The 18,955-nt window shown below is 45.5% G+C and overlaps 1 protein-coding gene across 4 annotated transcripts; it reads left to right on the top strand.

The window, feature by feature from the left end:
• Positions 1-5,070: 5,070 nt before the first annotated feature.
• Positions 5,071-16,445, top strand: LOC133899364 (probable glucomannan 4-beta-mannosyltransferase 11). 4 transcript variants are annotated; one of them, XM_062340351.1, is made up of 9 exons: positions 5,071-5,593; positions 5,740-5,838; positions 14,040-14,292; positions 14,383-14,493; positions 14,594-14,730; positions 14,828-14,941; positions 15,023-15,222; positions 15,309-15,557; positions 15,736-16,445. In XM_062340351.1, the coding sequence occupies exons 1-9, from the start codon at positions 5,213-5,215 to the stop codon at positions 15,899-15,901; spliced, it is 1,710 nt and encodes a 569-aa protein (XP_062196335.1). In that variant the 5' UTR covers positions 5,071-5,212; the 3' UTR covers positions 15,902-16,445. The 4 variants fall into 4 exon arrangements, with proteins under 4 accessions (XP_062196335.1, XP_062196338.1, XP_062196337.1 ...); XM_062340353.1 differs by lacking the exons at positions 5,071-5,593; positions 5,740-5,838 and adding exons at positions 13,423-13,584; positions 13,677-13,760; XM_062340354.1 differs by lacking the exons at positions 5,071-5,593; positions 5,740-5,838 and adding an exon at positions 7,775-7,876.
• The last annotated feature ends 2,510 nt before the right edge of the window (positions 16,446-18,955 follow it).

Below are 18,955 nucleotides of genomic sequence, written 5' to 3'. Positions count from 1 at the left end.
GTCTGAATGTACGTGAATTTGGCACGCTGAAAGAACCTAGCTAGTAATCCGAAGATACTGGGATGGATGATCCATGGTTGCCTGGTGAACATGGCGGCCGGGCTGCGATCAGTGCGTGTTCGTCAAGGCTGCCGGCGGCCGGCCGGCTATGAACCGTGAGGTGGCCGGCCGGAGCAGAATAATCCCCGAAGCCGAGCACACTACAGAGAACGCACAGCAGGACAGAGATGGAACAACAGACGAAACAAACAAGAGTCTGCCACATGAACATAAAAAAAGGGGAGCAGGGAGGCTGAGGCTGCCAAAAAGTCACATGCCCCCAGTGACGACTGACGACTGACGAGCGAGCTCGTTGTTCCCCCTCGTGAAATTCGCATCGGCTTGCCGGTGGAGAGCGACGTTTCCTTTCCACTGTCACATGGAGCGGATCCCCTGCGCTGCCACTTCGATCGATCCTCGGGAGAGCCGCTTGACAGGATGACATTTTTAGCGGGAGCGTCCGTCTGCAACATTTGGGGTTCAACAGGCGAACTGTCTGATCTCTCGCACACAACCATGGCTACCAAGCCCGGCCCGCCGTTGCTGCTTGCTCGTGCCACGCAACGCGATCCTCGTCCATGTCAGTACAAAAGAAGCATGCAATCCTCGTCACCAGGTATTTGCTCGGATATCACGTTGATCTGGTACAATTCTTGCTCTATCAGAAGTTGCAAGTTGAAGCTCCTAGTTTCTGATGTCTTTCGGAAACAACTAGCGTGATGGCATGTGCAATTGCGCGACCAATATTAAAAATCTAATTATGCATATAAAATTGTATCATTCTAGTTTTATCATCAATATGTGTTTTACCTTACCACCATTCTTCTTTCTGCCATGGATATGAATGCTAATTGATACACTATATTTTCATCGTTCTTACAATATGTGCTTTACCTTACCATGGTTCGGACCTAGGCTTATCATAATAATATTTTTATCTATTCGGTCACTATATTTGTCATTTCTTTGCTATGTTTTATGTAAATTATGCTCTGTATGTATTTATTCTTGTTTTTCTTTGTTATTTCAATCGAACCAACTTTTGTTTGGGTTAGAAGGTTACGCTACATCATTTGCTCGGTCTGTGGACCATGCTTTCCCCCTGTCACCTTTCTAACGTCGCGACCTTAAGCTACACGGTTCAAACCCAATGCAACAAAGCCGGTATCCTCCTATACAATTTCACTCCCATGTCATAATCTCATATCACTATGTCGCTGTTCTTTGTCATTGCCAGAGGTTATGGTTCTACTATCAGCGATTTGCAGGCTACATCTTGCTCTATCATCTTGCTAACGTTGTGACCTTGAGCTACGCGATCAAGCCCGGTGCAGCAGCGCCTGTATCCTCCCAAGCCGATCCTTGTCTCCATCGATGTAGCTGGTCGTACGGGTTGCTGAGCTTCTTTTTTTCGTTGCATCCACCTTGATCATGCGGTCTGAGCTCATCTCCTACTTCAACACCACTATGCTTTATGACATCCTTAGCGTCAACGTCCTCCCGCCTAACACAATATAAAGCAAGAAAGATGATACTCATATTCAAACATATATGATGTATGGCAATCAACATGTGTTAAATTAATTAGAGAGCGCTTAGTGGGGGTTACCAATTTAATAGTCATCCAATGCCAAAGGCTAATCCAGGTCATCGATTAATGTGACAATACCAAATTAGTGTTCTAGACTATAACTAACAAATTCAGAGTCTTTATTATCAAATAATTGAACTATCAACATATACTAGTTATTCTAAACAGGCTAGTAGAACAGGTATAAAAGAATAATTGCTAACATATAGACAAGACTATATACTAGAATATGAAATTATACGTAACTACACTTTAAAACAACTATTGTATTGTCATATCGATCTACCTAGGCCCGCTATCATTATAAAGCAAACACCCACCATCACTAGCACGTAATTCTTCCCAATATCAGTACACAAATAAACATGCATACGATATAGCAAATTACAGGCCGAACTTTAAAAAGGCAACAGGAATGGTTTTACTTTCCAATGTAGAAGCCGAAGGCAAGGCACGTGAATGTGTTGTCCCAGAAAACAGAGACACCCCTCTCTATGTCGAGGTCAAGAGGTGAATGTTCTCGGAGATACAATGCCAACGTATTAACAGCAGGGCACATTGTGATCAACACTCGAGGAGTAGTACAACAACCGCAACAAAGAGGAGCCCAAACACTGGGTGAGGGAGGAAGTCATCGACCACCAGAGCACACGGTGCATCAAGGACAAAGCCCCAACTACACGGAGCGCGAGTACAGTCTAAGAAGATAGCGCGTGCACCGCAAGCAACACTATGCACCGACACACGCACGGTGAGGAAACCGAACACAGAAGGCCAACCGGGAGAAATAAAGGCTCGGACGAAATCCTCACACAGCGATGCACACACCGCACCACCACCTGCAAATCGTACACAAGATCACGATTACGTAGATCACTAGGGCAATGACAACCGCACCGCCAGCATGCACATGACAACGCACAACCAAGTAGCACCACCGGCAGATAGAGGCCGAGTAGCCGACCACCACGCCGCTGGGCACCACATGGACAAGACGGCACACAACGCGATAGGGCCCAACTACAGGGACTAGGCTATCAATCGTCATAGGCACTACCTCACCAGGAAAACGAGACGCAAAGGTCTAACGGGTCACCGGAGATTAGGCCGACGAGGAGCAGGAGGTGGTAGAAGGAGATGGGGATCGAAAGTCTCTATTGTGCATAACCGAGAAGGGAAGAAGCGGGCCACATATAAACGACTTGAGCCGGTTGAGGTGCCGCCACCATCCCAACGGCCTTGCCCATGATTCGGCCTTGGCCAGCTAGGGCGGAGCCGATGGTGTGCAACGGCACCGCCTCCTCCTTCTGGAAGCCGCAAAGAAATAAGGCTTGAAGGACTAGTTGGTCAGTGGGCTGCTCGGCCTAGCTAGCCTTGAAGCGGCCCATTGGCCGACGACCTTCTTCTTTTTTCCTTTTCTTTTTGGAAGTCATTCAAATCTAAATTTGACTGCATTTTAAGTTTGAATTTGAAAGGGAAAATCCCCTCAAATTCCAACAGGTGCAACCACTTTATTTTTCGTAATGGTAGGGGTGGGTAATATAGAAGTAAGTATGGGGTATTTTGGATTTTTTAATAGTATTGGTGAATAATTTATAAACATGTATATGAATACTTTATGTTCTTTTTCTTCTGATTAACACAGTAATTTGTATGCTTGAGAGCGAAGGAATAGGCTTCTTTTATTGACTAATTAGTAATATAATAGATAGATGGCATGCCATTGTAAGTCTAGCATATATCTTATTATCAAGAAGAACTTTTCAGCACTATATCTGACTCTGATCTCCCTAAAAAAAACAGAACTAGTTAGCCTGTTGTTCTATAGACAAGACTTCCTGTTGCTGTGCAAAGCTTTTGCTACTTCTCCCATTTGTCGATAAAATAGAGAAAGACCCAACCGAAGCTACTTCTCCCATTTGTCGATAAAATAGAGAAAGACCCAACCGAAGCTACTTCTCTCATTTGTCGATAAAATAGAGAAAGACCCAACCGTTATTTTCATATACTCAGATTGTAACGGTGTAGATAAATTAGGCATGGTGAAAATGACCATCGGCTTAGGCATTAGAGATTTAGATCAAACAACATTGTATTCATATGCATCTAGAGTTACTAAGAGATTAGCACGTGCAATACATGTTTTTAGATTAGCGCGGTAATGGTGATTCGGGGCGTGATATTGCTCGTCAGAGAAAGGTAGGGCACAAAATGAACACCAGCCAAAGAAGCAATAGACTGGACGTGCATGATTGACCTGTGTGCTGTAAGATGGGTAACTAGGAAGAAAAACAACTCGTAACTCGTGCCAGGTATATTTATATGGATCGAGATCCTCTGCATTAGAAAAGCCAATACAGAGAGGCTACAGTTCTCTGCATTAAGATGAACGTGCACCATTCGATCAAAAACGGGGAGCCTAGATCTGTCGCCACAGCAACCTATGAACAGTCGTCGCTACAGTATACCGCATCACTGTTGCTGCAGTATTTACTACAGTAATATTAATTAGTTAATGAAGGCTACTGTACCTGTTGACTCATTACACTGTGGTGATTCTCTGCATTAATCACAATTAAGGCAGAGGATCCGGGTCCTATTTATATAGGTACACCAAATTCAATTGTATTTTAAAGCTAACCACACAATTGTGCGCGAGCAGTTCAGCTACTTCTCTTAACCTTAAACACCATTTACATTGACAAAGGAAACAGAGCCCGCTTGTGAGCATGCGTGTGAGCACAGGTGCAGGCAGCCACACGGCTGCTAGCCAGAGACAAGCCCTAGACCCGCTGAATCACACACCCCCATTGCCATCTCATCTTGTTCGTCCTCCTGCCCATTCACTTTTTCTACACCAATGATAGGCGCCACCAAGTGGCCCCAAAAAACCTCACCAGTCACCACTACCTGTCTACTACTCCACTACGTTCGCACTCCCTCTGCCTCACACGAGCCCACAGGCTGTCGCTCACCCCCTCTCATGGCCATGATTTACACCCCCATCTCACCCAGGATTTCAATTTTATTTTATAGTTTTTTCACCGGTGAAAAGACCGTTTGTGAAATTTTATCAAAATTTTGGTCATTTTTTCCCTCAAAATTTCGGTCTTTTTTTCATCCTTTACTTTATGGGTCTCGTATATCAGTTAATTTTTTTTTGATATTAGATATTTTGTTCTTCTCTAAAATTTTCAAAATTCGTGAAAATTTACTGAAATTTTGGCTGAATTTATATCCCTGATCCCAGCAACCACCTGATAACCAATAAACTTCACACGCCCAAGATTAAACCTGACAATGCACAGGTAGCAAGATCTTGCCCATCTTCCCCATGAGAGGGGGAAAAAGAAATTCAACCCAGCCAAGACATGCATAGGTACATCACATGCACAAGCAGAGCCGTATCTGACCATCTTCTTGAGTCCCCATCAATGGCTGACCCCACTACCGGTCTACTTCTGCTCCACTATAGTATAAGCCTGCACCCTTGCACATTTGCAGGTTCAGCAGCTTGCTGCTAGCTAGCAAGTTGTCCCAAGATCCAATCACGACCCCGTGCCAGTACCGTCCTCGTGAGGGATGGACGCCATGGCTACCACGTCCAGTGGCCACGGCGGCGGCGTCGGCGAGGAGGTGGCGCGGCTGTGGGCGGAGCTGCCGGTGCGGGTGGACTGGACCGCGGCGGCGGCGCAATGCGCGGCGGTGTGGGCGCACGCGCGGGCGCTCGTGGTGGTGCCGGTGGTGCGGCTGCTGGTGTTCTTCTCGCTGGCCATGACGGTGATGATACTGATCGAGAAGCTGTTCGTCTGCGCCGTGTGCCTGGTTGTGAAGGTGTTCCGGCTGCAGCCGGAGCGGCGGTACCGGTGGGAGCCCATCGCCGCGGCCGCCGGGGATGTGGAGGCCGGCGGCGCGGCGCACCCCATGGTGCTGGTGCAGATCCCCATGTACAACGAGCGGGAGGTGAGTGATGAGCGCACATTGCTACCTAGTGGTGAATAATCAATTGAACCCCATGTCGATTTGACCTGCAAGCAAGTTCATGGTAAGACGATTAATGTCGCTGCTCTTTTCTTGGTGCTGTTGGATCTTGGATGGTGGTGGTGAAGGTGTACAAGCTGTCGATCGGGGCGGCATGTGCGCTGGAGTGGCCGTCCGACCGCGTCTTCATACAGGTGCTGGACGACTCGACCGACCCCGTTGTAAAGGTACGCCGGCCACCGAGCGAGCTCACCCCCACCTCCTCTCTCCCTCTGCAACCCATGGCCCCATGCATCCCCAACTTTTGCTTCATGGCTGCAACGAACCAATCATGCGTCCACGGGGTGCTCAACCCCTGATGCTCACAACACATGCACGAGAATGTTACATGCGTCCCCGTGCCTTTTTCTTCCTACGTGTATAGTAGGTGTGCGTCTTTTTGCGACTGGCAGCTCGCCGCTGGCGGTACGTAACAGCTGAGGGCCCCGACAAGAACCGGACGGTTGATTTAACTACTCCCACCACGCCGGCAGCCATCGCCGGCCGCCGTGTGAGAAATCCGCTGGGGAGTTGAGAATTACCCCGGCCTGGCATGCCAGCGTGTGTCTCGCCGGTGGACACGTCGACGTCGTCATTGCCAAGTAGGCGCACTCAGCTCCCGAGGCAGGCACTAGCCTCGTTGGCTCAACACGTGGGCCAACCGCACTCTCGCGCGGAGCGGACACGATGAGACGGTCACGGACGACCGCAACCCAACCCCGCCCGCCGCCCGCCGGCGACGGGCCACGCGCGAGCGCGAGGCTACAGGCGCTGGGACGCGGTGGCAGAGAGAAAGAGGCACGCCCGCCCGTGGCGCGCCCCCGCCGGCAGGGTAAAGGAAAACCGGACGCACCGGCCGCGCACGGCACGGCCACGGATCGATGGCAGGACGGGATCCGTCCGTCGTGACGATGCCGGGTGCGGTAGTGCCGTGGTAGTGGCGGCGCGAGCGGTGCGTGGATGCGCCTGCCAATCTTGGTAGGCACTGCCATTAATTAACCAGTCGTGGAATAATTTAGGCTGTCTGCGTGGACCATCGACGGGACTCGGGGACTTTCATAGCCTTACAGATGGAGCTGGTCAGGCCCCGCGCGTGTGCACGCGCGTTTGTATGCTTGGCGCACGCGTGAGCCCGAGGATACCAAAATCCGTTTCTCCCGTGTTAGACTGCGTTAATGATGGTATTAGCGTATAGTTAATCAGTACTAACTTATATTAGTGCATTTTAAATTAAATTAAAGTTTAATGTGATAAATTTAAGTGCTATAAAGTGTATTTATACAAAATAAACATCATATTAATACTTATTTTTTTATTTTAATCTCATGCAATATATGCTCATGCGGGCAATCAAACAAATCTATTTTTAACCAGACTGAGCATATGTAGCCAACCAAACAAATATCACTACATGTATGTCTCATTAGATACAGTCAGGCTATACTATACGGACAACAAAAGGACCTTAATAATTATTAGCTGGCCGCTGTAGACGGTTGAGCCAAACACAGCAGGATTGAGGCCGTGACATGCGATTGTATCGACTGCTACCTAGTAACTGCTACTGCCTACACTACCAGCAAAGAGTAGTGCTACCTCCTTGAGATGCCCGTCTTTCTGCCGGCGTTAATAACTTGCATGGCGACTTGCTTACTGGCTGTGTGACCTATAAGAGTAACTCTAATAGCCGATCCATCGCATCCTCCATCTCAGCCGATAGCCAAATCGGGCAAATTTGATGCTCCAACAGGTCCTCCATCATGCACGCCATTTTGGCAGGCGCACTATCTCGCTTCCCCCGCACGCCAGATATGGTGTCTCCCTCCCGCACACCATCCTCCAACCGTCCGCTCGTCCCCGTACGCTCCCGCCACGATTCAGGCCTCCACGGCATCGGCCCGGGAGGAGAGGCGGAGCACGTGAAGCGGCTGCACAGCCACTCACCCTCCCTCGCTCTCTTTCCCTCACGGCTCACATGGAGAACTGAGCACCGAGCAGTGCGCCTCCAGCAAAATCCACCTCATCGCCGAGCCATTCCGTGAAGAGGAGCACAGATCCGTACTGGCCAAGGATGGGAGGGACGTGGGGAAAGCTAGGCGAGGTCATCTATGCTCTATCGCGCGCTTCGAATTGAGTCGCGCCACCTCTCTGTCCACGCCAAACTCCATCGCCGGCAGGAGGACCTCACCGTCAATAGGGCCGCTCTGGCCACCACCTCCAGTCAAGGTACCGGTCACTGTCGCCTCTTTCCCCTCCATCCAGCTAAGCTTTACTATTGCGTCGCCGTCGACACCCTATACGCTGTTGCTGCTGTGTTGCCCAGCCGCTGTCGAGCCCGATGCGGGGGAAAGAGCCCTCAAATGGGACCACCTCTCGCTGTAGGAGCTCTTGGTGCCGTCCACCGGCGCCACCTCACCGTCGGTTGTGCCAGCAAGCTCTTCAGTTGCCGACCAACCGTCATCCCCCCTCTCTCAATTTTGACCGAAGTCAAGGTCCAGTACATGCGTTAGTTAAAAATATTATTAAAATATAGGAAAGAGGAATATAAAGGGTAGAATATAGATAGTCTGCTGAAGTGGAAAGACACACGGAGTGGAAATTTTTTTGGATGACCTTTTATATTTGGGTGAAATTTAACTAGATTGTTAGAGTTACTCTAAGTCTATAGCTGACCTGTGCACGGGAACAGACCAAAACAGAGTGCATAAAGCAATACACAACGATTGGCAGGTCGATCTGTAGGACAAATTTTGTGGTTCTGGATGATGGATTTGTGGCAGCCACACTCTATTAATCTCATTCTCTATTATATAAAATACAATTTAGTCACAACGTTACTTTTTTCTCTTACTTATCTCTCATCTAATAAAAACTTTTAAAATTTAAATAATGTACTCACTTTTACTATCAATTTTATTTCTATAATCACTGTTTCTTACCGGCATAGATACAAGATTTGTTTTACTAATAAAAATAAATGAAGAAATTAGCGAATAATATTCTCATAATTCTTTAGATCTTATTTAAAATCAAACTACGACATCACTCTTGATGTATTCGTTCGGTGATATTTTTATGATACATTCACATCTCCATATTTTAAATTTAAATTTAATATTATTACATCTAACATTTATATTTTTTATTATAACGTAAGAACCTGATAATTAAACATCCTGTAATCCCGTGAGGGCCAGTACGTTTTCCTATGCACTAGCGAAGAAAAAGCATGTTCTTGTGCTCCCGTGAGGGCCAGTACGTACGTTTTCCTGTGCACTAGCAGTACCTAGAACTCCGTTGGAGATGGCCTAAGGCAACCGTCTGAAACAGCCTCGATCAGCACCCACGCCACAGGCCACACAACTCGCACCATGCACACGTGGCAACCCAATGGATTCCGACTAGCTCCCTGCACGTGCATTATTCATCGGCCGGGGTTGCTTTCAGGCGCACTAGATTCAGAAAAAATGGGCGAAAAAAAGGATAATTCAAAAGGGGCGAGACGCGACGTGCAGCCTGGAAATTTACGTATATGACGCCGCGTGCTTTGTCCTTATACTCGCATGCTCCAAACCGTCGTTCTCGGACACAGAGTGTGGAAAGAATACAAAAAATCATTAATGTGCAAACAAATAACTTATCAAGATAGTTCATTTATATTAAAATTTATATTAAATATATAGATAAAAAATTATAAAATAAGTAAAAAAAATTAGCGAATAAATAAATATCAGTGAAAAAAAGAGATGGCTGAAATAGACCGTGCGTAATTAAACGCATACGGAGTTACATTTCCAGAGTGGAAAACTATACGCGCATTAGTGTGGACACCGTTTAGTCCAGCACCCCGGGCGCGGGGCCTAGCCGCTGAACTTGAGCTATTGCGCAGGCCACAAGCCACACCACCGGTGACCGTACGTACTAGTATTTCCGTGGAAAATCATATATGAGTAGTACGTTGTAGTGTCATCTAAAAAAAGAAAAAAAAAAGGTCATGCTCGTACAGTTTGGGTTCCATGGAGAAAGACTTGCCGGCACGAACGTACAACCACTTAGCAATTATAGTATCTCTAATAGTTAGAGATAGTGCTAGCTCTTAGATGAGAGAGTATATTTTAAAAATTTATATATGGATCGTATAGTTCATAATTTCTGATAGCTTACAGAGGAGAGAGGTGCTGAGGTGAGGTATGTATATACTACAAGTACTAGCTCTTGTAGCAGAGGAAGTCTACGTCAAGCACCGACGTGGTGGCTTGTTGGCACACGTGGGTCCTTTCGCGGTGGGCCTAAGGTCTTAAAAGTCATGTGACCGTATGCGCTATGGGGCCTAATGTGCATATGAGGCCCACACACATAGAATCCATCACCAGCTAGGCATCTTCGGCTCCCGTTGCTAGAAATTCCTACATGTCTTGGTCGACTGAGTATGAGCATCAGCTCGGTTAACTTTAAGATTCATACAAAAAGGAATTGAAAGGCTACATGTCTCTTTTTTTCCTTCCTTCAAGTGTGTTATCTCCTCCCTAGCCCTCCCAAGCGTCGTCGGTTACCTCTCCCCTTCCCCGCAGTCGTCGCTGCATTGCTGCCCCGCAAAGTTAGGGTTAGGGTTCAAAGCTGGGGGAGGGACCTCATCTCCCTGGCTATAAAGCCGAGAGGCAGGCGGTCCTACAATGGCGATGGGGGCATTGTCGGCCAAGAGATCGGCGGTGGGAAGGGTCAGGATGGGGGCGTTTAGGCTAGAGATGTTAGGGTGATGGAGAGGACGGTGGATGACGAAGGCGCCGCTAGTCATGGGTAGTGGAAGGGGAGACAACAATGCGGTGGGCAGCCACAATGTAGGTGAGACATTGATGATATAGGGGCTGAAGCGGTGGTGGAACAGGAGCCAGTAAAGGACAAATTAAAGTGGGCTAGCTCGACCAATTTTCCTCCATGTTGCCTAGCTAGCAACCGCCATGCGGTGTCGAAGAGGGAGCTTCGATCCATGCCAAATAGGGTCGTAGATTGGTAGCATCCGATTCACAAAAAACACTACCACCACCACCAATTGGATGCAGTGTTGCGTCCAATCGTGGGGGGAACTGAGGAGGGGGAACCAGCTTTCCCCTCAGATTCGGCAGCTTCGAACACTTACTTGTACCATACCTTGGGTTTTCCCCCATCACTCCAGCTAGGAAGCCATGTAGAGCATACATGTTCGTCTACCTTCCTGGCGCTAAAGCCCCACTGGCCACCACTAGTGACGATGCACAAACCTCACATGGAAAAAAGAACTCACATGAAAGCCTGCTCTAGGGATTGTTCTTGTATTCGTCTCCATTAATTTGGTGTTCTTAATTGTCATCTCTTTAATGTTAGGATAAGATTGTTTGAAGAACAGTTGGGGGTAAGATGCATATATACCATGTAAACTAAGTCACATACTCTAGAGTCCTGTGAGATTTTTCTTTTTCACACCTCCTAAACTTCAGGTAACTAAAATCTTGGGACTTTACAGTTGACATGGTTTTGAACACAACTGGTGAAGTTAGAGGAGAGGTTGGGAGTTCTAGGGATGGCAACAGTTCAGGTCGGGTGCGAGTTCAGCCAAAACTCACTTGTCACAAAACCCAAAATTCAAAACCTGACCTGCACATGAATTACTAATCGGGTTGAAATGTGCCCCCGCACCCGAACCAGGTGGGGACCTGTTGGGTCTTACAAAAGCTGGGGACGGACGACGATGCTGTGTGCGGAGGGTGCTAATAGCCGCCAACCGCTTCTCGCTCTCCATGCCACCCACGGCTCCGGCGCCCATGCTGCTACACGTGCACCTGCCCTACCTTAGCTCCAGCAGGACTGGGGCCACCTTCCAGCGGGCCACCTACCGCATCCGTGTTGCTGTCGGGTAGCAGCTCTGGATCATGTGCCGTGCAGCTACGACCCATGGGGGGCGAGCACGTCGTGCTGGCTGAGAGCTCGGTTGCTGACATCACGCAAGAGGGGTGGCGTAGGAGGGGGCGATATCATGCAGGAGGGTGCGGCGTGGAGGGGCGGCATCGCGTAGGATGGGGCGGCGTGGAGGGGAGGACGACGTTGACCTGTCGTTGGGCTGGGTGCTACCGTGCTGGGCTCCCACGCATCAGTGGGCACCCACGTGCTGGGCTGAACATGTTATTCAAGTGACCCGTGGACACCCACGAAGGGAAGTCCAAACCCACGCCCGCACTCGCTACAGGTCAAGCACTCGACCCGCCAGACACCTGTTATTTAGAATCCGAATCCGTTGGGTGCAGAACCCATGGGTCTGACTGCTATCCCTAGAGAGTTCGTGGAGTGGGTTTTGGGGCTCGAGATGTGTTCCACGGGATGCGTAGAGCGAGGTCAGCACAACAACGGCGATGGTGAAGGGGATCGGTGACGTCTTAAGAGGGGGGTGGGGATGAATTAGGACACTAAGAGTCTATTCGGCTCCATAAACAATACAAGATAAACCTATATCAATTTCTATCTAAATGTGCTTTAGGTTTATCTAATGTGTCAACTCTATCGATTAAAGTGCTTGCAACCTATCTAAAAAGGTAAATTACAAGTAAGTAAATGCAGAAACGTAAATAAGGTAGAGAGAGCAAACTCGATATAAGGATTTTTTTTTTCCCGTGGTATCAATAGTATGAATACCACCCATAGTTCACGTTGGAGCTCCACAAAGGATATGCTCCCAGGTCGGCACCCGATCATGGCTCTTAAGCCACCAAATCACAAAGATAAGGCCTCCAACTGGATGAGCCACCAAGCCATCAAGGCAAGGTCTTACCACTAGCCTCTCTTCTGGTTCCTTACTGCCGTGATCACTTTGGAGTTTGAGCCACCAAGGCAAGGGTCTCTGCGTCCCCATACACGTGTCTTGCCGCTGCTCGTCGGAGGGTCAATAAGTTGTCGGCAAGTCACCAAGACTCCAAGGTGTCAGCGTACCACGAGGTACAAACTTGGATCATTTCTTGATCCACTCTTTAGATAGCAATCTCCTAGCAACACGCTCTCTAGGCCTATAAGCACTAATCACTTTCTAATCTTATGTTTAATTGCTTTGGATGATCACTTTTAAGTACTTTGGTGACTTAGATGTCTTCTCAGGTGTATATGAACTTCTCTGGGCTCCAGCAACATAACACCTTTCAAATGACCGAGTGGAAGGGTATTTATAGGTTCAAACCCGCGCACTAGCCGTTAACCTAACGGCTCTGAAAAACTGTTAACATCGGATGATCCGGTGAGAACAGTAGTACTAACACCAGTTCATCCGATGAGTACACTCTCATAAACTAGCCGTTGGAACCCCCACTCAAGCCTCTGTGAACACCGAATACTCCGATGTATACTTCTTCTTCATCACCAGACTATTCGGTGGGCCATTCGAGCCTTTCATTCTTCTCGGTGTAAATTGCTCCGATGTAAGTAAAAATCTAAATTTTTACTGAGTCCATTTTTTAAGTGGTAAAAATCTAAATTTCTCGCTTTTATTAACCCCTGTAAAATCTAGAATACACGGTCACACGGATTAAGTTCTCCTAAATTCCTGTGAAAAATTCTCTCATTCAAACTGGGCTCAAATTCATATTTCAGTTAGTATAGGCCATGAGCCCAAGACAGCGGTATCAGGCTTCATTTCGGGCATGGGATTTTTGGTCTAATGTTGGGCTAGACGTGGGCTGGAGTTTTAGGCCCTCATGGGTTTTGCAGCGGGCAGTCAACAGAACGCATTGATGCTCACCCTAACGAAGTACGAACTCCGGCGAGGGTGGCGGCGGCGCGGGGGATGCGCGGCGGCGTGCTCGGGGGTCGTCCCGGAGAGTGGCGAGGTTTGACATCGTGGGTGCTACAGGGACGAGCCGTAGTAGGGCATCCTGTGGGAACGTGTCATCTCGGTGCCTCGTGCCTATGATCCGGAGGTACTGCACATTCGAATATGGTTTATGATATTAGTAGATTATCTTGTTCTTGGGGACCTGGACAACTTGATAGGAGAAAGACTCCATTTTAGGAAGTAATCGTGGATGCGTTTCTATTCGTGCGTGTGAAGCCTGGAGAATCAGACCAGAGGAAATGCTCGCTTTAACTCTCTTAGGTTGGTCCCTTTTTCTGTTGCTACAAGCACACTACTATGTGCAGACTGGAAAGCTTAAAACTTTAATGACATGAATCTTTGTTATGTGCATGGTAGGTTAGGAGTAACAATTCTACAAAGTTTTTGTTTAGGCTGTTAAAAAAAATGATTGACCAACTGACCAGCATTGGGTAGCTAATGCCACCTGATTCACTCTTTGAACTGTAATTGCTTGAAACCTTGTTCATACTTCCAAGCAGCAGTGAACATATTCCCTGCATTATTTGCTTTGCTTTCTAGGATTTGGTGGAGATGGAGTGCCATAAATGGAGGAGCAAAGGTATCAACATAAAGTACGAGGTCAGGGGGAACCGGAAGGGGTACAAGGCCGGCGCGCTCAAGGAAGGGTTGAAGCACGACTACGTGAAAGACTGCGAGTACATTGCCATGTTTGACGCAGACTTCCAGCCCGAATCTGATTTTCTCCTGAGGACAGTTCCGTTCCTTGTGCACAACCCGGAGATCGCCCTCGTCCAGACTCGCTGGAAATTTGGTCGGTGCATATTTGTTCTCTTGTATTCTCAATTAAGCAGATTTTGGTTTGGCAAATGACAGAAATATTGTCTTCGAACCGTATGCGCAGTTAACGCTGACGAGTGCCTGCTGACAAGATTCCAAGAAATGTCGCTGGACTACCATTTCAAGTTTGAACAAGAGGCGGGGTCGTCAGTATACTCGTTCTTTGGCTTCAATGGTACAGTCTGTTCCCAGAGATATATAATTTAGCCATCTAACTCAGCAAGCTGAGTAATCTTTTGACTGTTGGCCTTACAAAAGAAATTTTCATCTTTCAGGAACAGCTGGTGTCTGGAGGATTTCAGCGATCGATGATGCCGGGGGCTGGAAGGACCGGACAACAGTGGAGGATATGGACCTGGCTGTCCGCGCGACACTGCAGGGATGGAAATTCGTTTATATCGGTGACATAAAAGTACGCTGGTGCTCCTTTTCTTGCTTGTAAGAAATTTGAGAACATAACAAGAAGCGAACCTAACGATCCGCAGAATACTGCATATGTATGTGGTTAGGTCAAGAGTGAGCTACCAAGCACATTCAAGGCATACCGGTTTCAGCAGCACAGGTGGTCATGTGGACCGGCAAACCTGTTCAAGAAAATGATGGTAGAAATTTTATTAAACAAGGTTAGTGCTTTCTTCATGCTGCTTCTACAAGAGCAGCACATCAGATTATTGGCTGACAGGTATACCGTCTTTTCTGTGTAGAAAGTGTCATTGTGGAATAAAATCCACCTATGGTACGATTTCTTCTTCGTCGGGAAGGTTGCTTCCCATACAGTGACATTCATCTACTATTGCTTTGCGATCCCTGTGTCAGTTTTGTTCCCTGAGATTCAAATCCCTCTCTGGGGGGTGGTCTACGTTCCAACAGTTATCACCCTCTTGAAGTCTCTTGGCACACCGAGGTAATGAGCATGCTAAGACTTAAGTTTCCAAATGACAGTATTGTTGTTGCACTCAGTTGACACCTGAAAGCAACTCGCTTTTTCAGTTCATTTCACCTGGTGATCCTCTGGGTCTTATTTGAGAATGTCATGTCGTTGCACCGGATAAAAGCTGCAGTAACTGGTTTTCTGGAGGCTGGACGAGTCAATGAGTGGGTTGTCACCGAGAAGTTGGGCGACGCCAACAAGACAAAGACTAGCACCAACAGATCAGATGCTGTAAAAGTGATAGATGTAAAGCTAACAGAGCCCCTTGTACCGAAGCTTGTGAAGAGGCGAACAAGATTCTGGGAGAGGTAATCAAAGTTTATCAGTTATCACTAAGATTTTTCGAACCTAACATGTTAGGTACTTTTGATTTTTGAAATACTAAATACCGATGTTTACGTACTTATGAGAATGCACATAGTGTGAATGAGATACTTTCTAGTGTTTTCAAATGCTTATAAATAACCAATGTGATCTCTTTATCAGGTATCACTGCTCAGAAATTTTCGTTGGAACCTGCATAATTCTGTGTGGTTGCTATGACGTGCTTTACTCAAAGAAGGGATACTCCATCTATCTGTTCCTTCAAGGCATGGCTTTCCTTGTTGTCGGTTTTGGGTATGTCGGCTCACTACCTCCTCGCGCTGAATAAGCTGTCATCAATGGAACTGACGCATGTGCTTACAAGAAACTGAGTGCAAGCAAAGCCCCTCCTGCACACATCGGCTTCAGAACATAATGATCATTGAGCATTCGACGGGTCAATCTTGGTGAGATTTGACCTGGCCATTCTTTACTGCCAAGAAGGCTATTCAAAATTTCAAATAGCAACGCGGTTCTTTTGATAATAAGTGATTACTGAAGCACCATGAACAAAAATGATTGGTGCAGCCACAGTTCGTTTAGATCCCGTAGAGATGCACCCCACAGTTGTGCAAGAATAACAGCAGTTGTAAATGAAAAGCATTCGTCGCCAATTTCTGTAGATCTCTAAACTGTAGCCATTTTGCCACTGTACTTCTGTAGCTTATTCGGAGTTCAGGCTCGTAACAGAAGATCATCAGTGCCCTCTGTTTATTTACATTTTAGGCTTAATACTTGTAGATGTAAACTGTTTATGAACACCAATAACTCTGTCAAATTGGGGCAGATATTGAAATGCACTATACGTGTAACACGAAAATTTTGTTTTGGAAGATGCCAAACAGTACTTTTTGAATGATCCTGCATTTCACTTGTTGTGACACATGGACTAGTGGGTCTGTGTACTCCAGAGCAGCCATTTGGTGGTAGTGATCTCCCATGCTTCCAGTTGTGAGTGTTCTTATACTTTTTATTTTTCTTGTCTCGTATTCCAAGTGGTTCATAGATCAGTTCCGAATTGAATTCAACGTGGCCGAGCTGTAATCCTGTGAACCTTCAGGGCAATGGCAGTTTGGCACAGTTTTGTAAACTGGAACTTGTTTGTGGTCATATGGACATAACTTCTGGGTCTATTTAAATACTTAAGCAACATGTTGTGTAAACCATTTGTTGGGTTTCAGGAATTTTCATTTTGCGGTCAGACCTGAAGTGTCAGCCGACATGCTTCAAAATTTTGCGAGGGTGCGAGCGAGAGTAAGTTTGCGGGTCGGAGATTTGGACCTGTTTAACATGTGCTCCCCACGGTTGCGATTTGGGCAAGCAAGCAACTACATCTCGCAACCGGCTTTGGCGGTGACGTGTAAAGCACTGATCGCGCCAATCCATGTTCAACACATCGTCCGCAGCTATGGAGAAGGTAATAAGCAATAAAACAGCAACTGGTATGTCGAGACTGCTCTGGGCAATCTTATCTATGTGTTTAGCATACGAATCAATCACAATATATAATGTCTTAATTAATAATAATTATTACAATATTTAACTTAATCGTATTTAAATCGTCTTATAAAAGTGACCTTCGAGGATCGAAGAAACAATTAAAACTCCAATAAATCTACGTAGATTTTATTCTTTATGATAACTCTACAGGCAAACCGATGAAGAACCACCTTAGAACACTCCATCTTCTATAACCTCGTTAATGTCTTCTCCGACTAAGTTTGTTTGGTTATAGCAAGTGTAAGCACATGTCGTACTCCACAAATTGTGAGAAAAATATGCATATAAAGACATGAACAATAATATGATAATTATGTTTTTTTTTTTTGCATAAAACAATATTTACTTCAAAACATTTAAAAGCAAGTAAATAATTAGTGAATAACAATAAATAAATAACAACCTTCAAATTACAATCATCTTAACTTGATCAACTTTTCAACACCTCAACCATGATTCTCACCACCAAAGTTGACCAAACCACCTCAGTCACAGTTCCCATTGCGATTATTAGCATACAGTTTGTAAAACAAAATATTTGAAAACTGATATCAATATGATCAATGATACAACTTACCTTCACAATACTCAGTTGGATCTTCAAAGTCTTGATATTGTAGTCCTTTTTGCTCCTCCAGAACGTTGACGACTATTCACGACATAAGCGGAAAGACAACAAATAAACACCGAAAAAGAACCAAATAGCACATATCAACAACATCACTCAATAGATCAAGTATTTTTGAAAATTCTTGCAAAAGAATGGATCGAATCGGAGCTACAGTTGACAAGTTACGACTTCCGAAAGATTAAAACAGGACAAAAAGATTAACTATAGGTGAAACTATGTGTTTAAGAAATTTTCTAGAATTTTTCGGAGTGATCTATGATTTTTCTGGAATTGAATTGAATTTAGGAATAAGTCCATTTTACTCTCTCGAACTATCACATTTGTCCGGATAACCCATGTACTTTAAACCGTCCATTTTACTCCCCGAGCTATCGATCCCGTCCATTTTACCCTCCGAAGTGGTTTTTCTCAGTGATTTTGATGACGTGTTGGCGGTTTCACCACGTGGCAGCCCTAGTCAGCGTGCAACGTTACGCAGTAATTTAATTTTTCTTTAGAAAAATAATTCATGAAAATAGATTATATCGAAAAAATAGGTTTTATGTTTAGAAAAAATCCAAAAAATATGAAATGATTTAGATAAATATTTTAATATGTTCTTAGCTCTATTTTTATTTCTGCAAATAATATTTAATGTTTTTTCTAGTGTAAAAATTATTCCAAAAATGTTAGAATAAATGCTTTAATTTGGAAAATAGTTTTAGAAAATATAGATTAATTCTGATAATGTTTAAAAATATTTTATTTGATAAAATAAATGCTTTAACATGTTTTGTTGCATATAAAATTAGTTTTAATTCTAGAAAAATTAGGTTTAAATCCAGAAAAATAGTTTTCGTCGTTTTTAGTCGTAGTTTTGCGTCATTTCTAGCCGTTTAAAATTCGTTTAGCCGTACTTTTGTGTATATTTTGAGCATATTTGAGCACATTTTTGGTACATTTTGGGCACATTTGAGCACATTTACCACATTTTGGTCCCATTTGGCACATTTTAGTCATATTTGGGTACATTTTTAGCATATTTGGACATACTTTGGTCATATTTTGGTATATTTTGGGCACATTTGACCATATTTTGGACATATTTAAGCACACTTTGGTACATTTTGGCATATTTGGGCACATTTGGCCATATTTTGTCCAAATGTACCCAAAATGTGCTAAAATGTACCCAAAATATGGCCAAAATGTGCCCAAATATGACTAAAATGT

The sequence above is a fragment of the Phragmites australis genome, chromosome 18 (assembly GCF_958298935.1).
Source record: "Phragmites australis chromosome 18, lpPhrAust1.1, whole genome shotgun sequence".
NCBI lineage: Eukaryota > Viridiplantae > Streptophyta > Magnoliopsida > Poales > Poaceae > Phragmites > Phragmites australis.
The sequence above is the reverse complement of the archived record's forward strand: the minus strand, read 5'-3'. Positions and strand labels throughout refer to the sequence as shown.